We start from the raw sequence: 7,868 nt of genomic DNA, 5'->3' as shown, positions 1-7,868 counted from the left end.
TTAGTCAACCATCAAGTCGTCAACACGCATCGATCATATCCAATCGCAACTATCAATTCCAGCATAGTACGTAATCGTATGGAGTGTCAGTCCATCATGGTCCACTACGTCGTATAGCTGGTCATGCTGTTGAGAAATTAACATGTTCATTTCAGATTGACAGTGCCAGCTACACAATATTAACACAGAAGAGCTAGCTAGGTGCATGCATGATTCGAGATGGACTTGATCGATAGAGCTCGATCGGTGTTGCGCGCGCATGATTAGTTGACGACGATCGATGCGTATGCTTGTGGCGAAAATGGATTCGATGAGACGTTTCGAGCGACAAAAAGATTGGATGGTATAGGCCGGCCAGCCGCTTCGCTTTTACCACTTGGAATTGCACCCAAATCCATCCATCACTTCACCTTGGCTCATCGATCCATGGACGATCGAGTTCGTGCGCACACTCACACGATCGACGCCCCCTAGCTAGTGTTATTTTGTGATCCAAATTCGTATACTAAAGGGAGGCTAACTTCTGACGAGCGGAGCGAGGCCCGTCGCCGGAGGCTTGGGCCGAAGCGTAGCGTAGTCAGAAGTTAGCCCATATGTCGTGCCCTACTGGGGACGCCTACGGGGGGTCGCGGGGGCGGCAGCCCGCAATCTGGATCGTTGCCACCGCCTATTTATATTCCCTGTAAGCCGCCGCTAGAGTTATCATCGCATCATTGTACACCCTACGGCGTTTGTGAACGCTCACCGAAATAGTGAAGTTTTGCTGGCTGGCGCCCGTGGTTTTTCCCTTGTGTGTTGCAAGGGTTTTCCACGTTAAAATCTCGTGTCCCCTGCAGTGTTTTACTTTTCGTTCTTCGTTTATTGTGCATCTCAAATATAACAGCTAGGAGCTAGATAGAATCTGAAATAGCAGCTAATGATTGCTCCATATACATATTTCCTCTTTTCGCAGTACGTGGTGGATATCGTTTGATGGACGGGCAGCTTGCTAGCCACGCTGCATGTGGCCGATCGAGTGATCCTGAATTAAGATCAGCTAAAAGCATGTCTAACATACCTCTTATTTTTTTGCCCGTAAAACGCGAGTGGAGGGTCCTGTATCAAAAAAATTGTCACGCACGAACCATTTCATCTAACAGACCTGTATTTCACCCTGTATTTTTGAAAATTGCAAAACCCGGGAAAATAAAATTCATAGATAGTTCATCACATTCATAGATAGATCATAGATAGGGATATACAAAATTGCGCGATCCTACTGGATCGCGACTTCTACAATGCCACCTAGTCATCGAGGATGACGATTTTCGCAGTGGCGGCGGCCTCCCGCGCCTTCATCTCCTCGACGGCGGCGATGGCCTGCGCCGCCTCCCCCGCCTCTCGCCCGAGCCTTGTCGGCGGCCTCGCTTCATGGATGCGGCCACCGCCTCCAAGTAGAGGGGGTCCTCCCCTCCTCCGCCTCCTCTTCCTCATCGCCGGCTCGCGGCGCTCCGCCGCTGGAGCTCCCCTCCCATGCGGCCTTCCACGACCGCTGTTGTCGCTCCGCCATTTGTCGAAAGCGCCGCCGCTCATCGGCTTCAGCGGCGGGTCGACCTTGTGGTAGCGGCCGCCCGCCGTGAAGTCGCGGACCGTCAGCGGCACCCATTCGCCGCCGGCGTACTTGCGTGCTGCACGCCGACTCCTGGCGGCGGAGAGCTTGCAGTGGCGGCGCCACGCATCCTCCATCGTGTCCGGCGAGCGGGATCGCTTCAATCCGACGGCGGGCGAGACGCTACTCCGCCGATGTGCGCTCATGGCCGGCGGTGGTGCAAATGCTGCGGCGTGCGGCTGCGAATTGCTCGCCGGAGTGTGTGCGGGGAGGCGGCGGCGCATGGCGGGGCTAGGGTTGCGAGTGAGGGGTTGGACCCTCACTCGCACCTACACCCTGTATTTGTAGGGACGGCGGGGTGGGTTTGATGGGCCCCGTATTCCGCCGAACGGGCCGGTCCGAATACGGGGCCTGCTAGACGGCCCAAAATGCCCTCACCCCCTATCCCACCGGAATTATACGGGGTGCGCGTGTTTTGAGGAGCCTGCTAGACATGCTCTAAGGTAGGCCTGCCGAAAAAGAGTTCATTCTGCGCGAAGCCGCAAAGGATACTGTCATCGAGATAGCTCCTGACTTCCATGCCATCCTTCCCTAGATAGATTTGTTCACACATGATCCTATGGGGTAGGCTTTAGTTCTGCTTCTGATCTCCATATATAACATTGACAAACTCAAAAGTTAGATAGTCGGCCAGTGTTTGTTTTTGGTTTGAGATGCATTAATTGATAAAGGTTTTCAACAAAGAGATGAAGTAACATCAAAATGAAGAAACTGAAACAAAAGCAACAAAAACATTCACAAACTCTAAAGTTACGTCAAAGCACCCTGAACTCGCCATCTTTAGCCCCATCAATCACTTGTTGATGTTCTTCCATGCATCCAATAAAAAATTCGTAGAAGACCACACACACTTACACAAGTTTGAATAACCTCAAAGGTTCTGAATATCCGCTTGAGCCACCCACCACACACCACAGAGATGAGAATCTAAGACAACAGAACACAAAATGGCCGAGGACACAGTCCTCGCATGCATGGGCTGTTTTTTTTTTTTGAAACGAGGCAAAAGTTTTGCCTTTCATTGATATATGAGAAAAGAGTTGGCCCGTTTATGAGTAAAACTGGCCGAAAACCCGTTACAACACGACACCATACGCCAACCCCGAGGCTGCGCTCCACACGGGTCGACGACCAACCAGGTCGACACCACACCTCAACGCAACAAGCGGAGGCGAAAGACCGGAGCCACCGCTCCAACTACCACGCCGGTCCCAAGGCCGCGCCCCGACTGGCCGAAGATGAACCCGCCTCCGCCGAACCACCAAAACACTCCACAAGTCCCTCTGTCCGGTGGACGTCCAAAGCGAGGCCCCAAGAGGCAAAACGACACAAGAGCGCCGTCCACGCCCGATACCGCGAAGGATCTAGGGTTTCCCCCGGAGAGCCCAGGCGGAGATCAAGAAACACCTGCTTCGACGACGCCTTCAAGAAGGATGCGGCGCCCTCGGGCGTCACCGTCGTCGGTCCTGGCTGGCCGCCAAGACAAAGCTTTCTCCCGGCGAAGAGTCCCAAAACCTTGCACCCGCCTAACAAGGACCGGCACAGACCACCACCTGCATCCGCCGCATCACGACCCCCGGAGAGCCGCCGCACGCACCCCGCCCCGCAACCTCAAACGCTCGTCTTCAACCTCTAGTCGTCGCCGTGCTGCACAGCCTGTAGCCAACGGAGCACCGCCGAAGAGCACCGTGGGAGCCGCCGGAACGCCACATAGAGGGGGCGCCGACCAACACCAACATGGGGCTCGAGGACGAACGCCGAAGTCCGTAGGGTCGCCGCCCCGCCATCCAGCACCGCTCCCTCCCCAGCAGAAGGGCATCTCCTCAGCCCCAGCGCCCACGGACGGAGCCAGCACGACCTGGAGCGATCCCGAGCCGGCCCGCTAGAACCCATCTGGGCCCGAGCGCGCGCCGCCAGGCCACGCCATGCCTGCAACGCAGCACCACCGCCGTGCCCCGCCTGCTCGCCTGCACGACCGCCAGCGCCCCGCCGCCGGCCCCAGCGCCCGCCGCCCTGCCCCGCGCCCGACGAGCTCCCTCTCGCCAGGGGACGGGGGAGGGAAAGGAAAACCGCCCCGCCGTCACCTTCCCCGGGGGGCGCACGACTTTGCCCCCCCCCCCCCCCCGACGGCAGCGAAGCAGGGAGGAGAGGTGGAGCGGGGTTACAGGCGGCGGCGGCTAGGGTTTTCCCCCTGGTCGCCAGAGGAGGGCGATGCGGGGGTTGCATGGGTTGTTAAACACCGCGCCATCAAAGCAGAAGCCCATGGCAAGAATAAAAAAAATGATAATCCAAGACACCACTATATCCCTACCACCGACCACAAAGGCCATGCTGACATGGATGGAGATGGGAGAATACTATTAAACATGAAACGTTCTCAGCCATCGAATGCTACAATTAAGGACACCATTTTTTTTTTGAGATAAGGGGTTTCCCCGATTTCCATTGACGAAACCTTCTGTTTGCTACAAGATGTGAAGTTAAAACAATAAAACAGAAAGAAAAGTAGCTCACAAAGAGTTTCAACACAGTTTTTACAACCGCAGGCATCAAGCCACCCATAGCAAAGCTAGATTATCCAAGTATCTTTTCCGGGCCTCGGTCAGAACCTACTACAAAACATCGGACTCAGAAAAGTAAGAGACTACAACAGGGTCTTCTTCTAGCCAGTAAGACTCCAAACTATAGGTCTCCATACCTTCAATGTGAGGAAAGCTTCACTTGACAACCGCTCGAACAACTTGGATCCCTATATGAGTGCATTGCGGTATGTTTCTTTTACCTGCAAAATTTCCCATGAGGAAACCAATTGTCCAATCATATTAGTCACTACAAGGGGGTCATCAGGTTTTGATCTAATACAAGCATTATTATGTGTTTTCAAATTGACCAAAGTATTGTTGCATCACCCACACATATAGTTGGTATGTCCTTTTTAGGAAACCCTCTAATCCAACCACTAAACAAGTGTTGGACAGGTCTTGGCTTATATAACCAAAGGCACAAGACATTGTGTTCCAGGTATATCGTGCCAAGGGACAAGAAAAGAGTTGTAAAACTGATACATTTTGAATTCTGCAATAATATAAAGGCCATGAGTTTGATGCAGAGCATCTTTAGTCAGTATAGTTATCCAAACTAGAACCACTTTAACTTTGGCAAGAATTTTAAACTTCTAGGGTTTTTTTTAGGGGAAACCCAATACTCCATTTCAGCGCTCTATAAGGAGATCTGACTGAGAAGCCTTTTTCATGCAGAGATCTGAGTTAATCCTTCAAATCTCTTTTGACCATCTCGATGATCGAGGAGGAAGAAGAATGCATGCTCAACGATATTGCTAAATCAGGTAGAAGTGTGGGTTATGTGGATGTGTTACTCGACTCAGTTCCTCCCTACGCGTTGGAACCTATTCAAACTTTCAAAGAGATTGTAATGGTATTCGTAACCTTGACTCTGTTCACTAAGTACAATACACAACCCAATTTCAAAAAATAAAATACATGCTCAAAAGAAAGAAGGAAGAAGAATATGGTAGTATTCATAATTACATGGCTCAGCTCACTGACAAAATGTGAGCCCATCATCACTGGCTTAAGTAAGAAGAGTTGTTGGGCCTGGCCCACTTGTCTTGCTCCGCATCGCCTACGACCTCCTACCTTCTATTGTAGAGAGAGATGCAGTGAGGCATCGCATCGACCATTGAGGGTAAGCGAAGGGAGAGCGGCGGAGGAGGCGAAGGTACCATCCATGGCAGCGGTGGTTCGGAGCGTGTGGCAGGGCATCAGGGAGAAGGGCCTCGTCAACTTCTTCCGCTACGCCCGCGACGAGGGATACCTGTAAGACTCCCCTTCTCCCCTCCCCCCTCCTGGATCTGAGATTCGCCTCTGCTGCTTCTCCTGTGGCTCCGGGCACAAAATCCCATCCGATTGTCATCTAGGGTTTGTTTTCCAATTCCAATTGGTCGCCTACCGTTTTACTGCTTGTTAGTTCGCTAGATTCGTTCGCATCCCTGAAACCAAAAGGGTTCGAAATGGTTAGCAATAGCACATACTCCTCAAATGCCTAAAACACCCAACATCTTACATACCTTCAAACGATTTTTGCTGGGACTGCAAGGACAGAGATCATAGACACAGCTGCTCCTGTTGGTCCAGGCAGTTTATGCCAAAATCATCTTGTACTACATGGATCATAATTATACTCGGCAATATATCACGATACAACGTAGCAAGAAAGTGAGGATATGGGAGGAATATATGATATGCGAAATTTTATACCGTTGGCAGGCTGTTGTATTCGTTTGTTCCGCAAACTTTGCATGTACGGATGGCGGACACAAAAACTTCCCGAAGCCTGGGAAAACTACAACTCAAGTGCTTAGGATGCTATTTTTTTATATAAAAAGTCACCTTATAAACCCACTTGAGGCATGGTTTTGCGCTGCCTGCCCCTAGTAAATTCACCTTCTACATGCTCTTTCTCCTTCCCGCATTAGCAGGACTTCAATTTCTGTGCTGCGGCTGATAAGTATATCCTTTCGTCAGGATACATAGCTCACTGTCATGAGTATTGCTTACAACTTAATGTTTCCAGTTGGGATCCCTACTCTTTAAAAGGAAGCGCTGTCATTCTTTACAATTTTCTGAATTGCTACAGATCTATCGCTATTCAGTGAAGGAGTGTCACCATGTACACTTTCCTCTTGTTAATACTATATCAGTTTAGTTATGTACAAATACTAGTTTCCCGTAGTTGGGGAAAACGCTAAATTCTGCACATGTTGCTTTCTTTATGCTTCTAATGTTCTACCATGGTGTTATTTGCAGAAAATGCCTTCCTGACGGAAACCTGCTGTAAGCCCTCCCACCAATCTCTCCAATTTTGCAGGAAGGGATGTGATTTTGTGTCACCGAACAGGTTTGTCTTCTTTTCAGGCAAACCAAAATTCACAACATTGGCGCAACCCTTGTAGGAGTTGACAGTTTCGGAAACAAGTACTATGAGAAAGTACACGACACGCAGTATGGTGAGTAGCTTCACCCTAGTTGATATACTACAATATTCTTAATCTTGAATTCTGCTGCATGCCCACATTAGAAATGTTGACCACATAATAAAGATATACATTGTCACGTTGAGCAGTGCGTATCAGACGCCATACTCACCATCATTATGATATACCACCTCTCATTTTTGTTTTCGTTTTTCTAATGCCTGAGATTGGGAACTTTGCTCTTTAGTGATCATATAAATATGAGGATTGCTGACAATGTTGTAGAAAACTAAATATTATTAAATCTCCAGGAAGGCACAGGTGGGTAGAGTACGCAGACAAGGGCCGTTACAATGCATCCCAAGTGCCTGCTGAATGGCATGGATGGCTACACCACATTACAGACAGTACTGGGGATAAGGCAAGTGCTCCTCTAATGTTGTGTGTGCTATTTCCTGCAAAAATTACACGCTTGGGTCTTCTGATATAAGTTACAGTTTACATAAGTGATTTATCTGCTGTATACTTGTATAGGTAAGGTACTTGGACGAATGTGTATATAAGAAATAAATTAGCATTTAGGCGTGTGTATAATGCTTTGGAATAATTGGGGATGCGAAAACTTATCTTAGTTTTATGCTATTTGTAACTCAAAACAGGTTCGCTCATATTAATATTGGTTCTTTCTTTTGGGACAGCTGTTGGAGGAGAAGACTAAAAAGTACATCATGGAGCACAGACAGAACTACACCGGACAGGGCGACGATCTGATCTACCACTCCAAGGGGCATGCTCTAAACCCAGGGCAAAGGGACTGGACAAGGTACCAGCCTTGGGAACCGAAGAAAGAGGAGGCCTCCTGATCTCGATGGTACCCGATAATCCTCTTTTGTGATTTGCGTTTGGTTTGGTTTCGTTTCGTGGATCCGAGACCGGCCATTCATCTTGGTTTCATGTACCGAACCTGAATAATGTATCTGTTACTGAATACCTGTGCTACCGCTGAGCACTGAACAAAATTTAATCCCTGCGGGGAATGTGCCAAACAAGAAAACTGTGTTTGAACGAATTTTCTGTGTTAATCAAATATTTCCTTTACAGATGTGCATGGTGTGTGTATTTTGGAATGGTGGAAGTCAACGATATTGTTGTTAATTCGGTGGCGTTTTCACCGTTGATTCGTACATCAAGATTCATGTGATGTATGAAACCTCTACAAGACATTGC

The 7,868-nt window shown here is 49.4% G+C and overlaps 1 protein-coding gene across 1 annotated transcript; it reads left to right on the top strand.

The window, feature by feature from the left end:
- The first annotated feature begins 5,307 nt into the window (after positions 1-5,307).
- On the top strand, positions 5,308-7,743 carry LOC124646450 (probable NADH dehydrogenase [ubiquinone] 1 alpha subcomplex subunit 12). Its single transcript, XM_047186560.1, has 5 exons — positions 5,308-5,484; positions 6,475-6,501; positions 6,583-6,674; positions 6,953-7,062; positions 7,340-7,743. Exons 1-5 carry the CDS (start codon positions 5,396-5,398, stop codon positions 7,502-7,504), a joined length of 483 nt encoding a protein of 160 aa, XP_047042516.1. The 5' UTR covers positions 5,308-5,395; the 3' UTR covers positions 7,505-7,743.
- Positions 7,744-7,868: the final 125 nt, after the last annotated feature.

This window comes from Lolium rigidum, chromosome 4 (genome assembly GCF_022539505.1).
Source record: "Lolium rigidum isolate FL_2022 chromosome 4, APGP_CSIRO_Lrig_0.1, whole genome shotgun sequence".
In the NCBI taxonomy this organism is placed as follows: domain Eukaryota; kingdom Viridiplantae; phylum Streptophyta; class Magnoliopsida; order Poales; family Poaceae; genus Lolium; species Lolium rigidum.
This window is presented reverse-complemented; position numbering and strand designations above follow the sequence as displayed.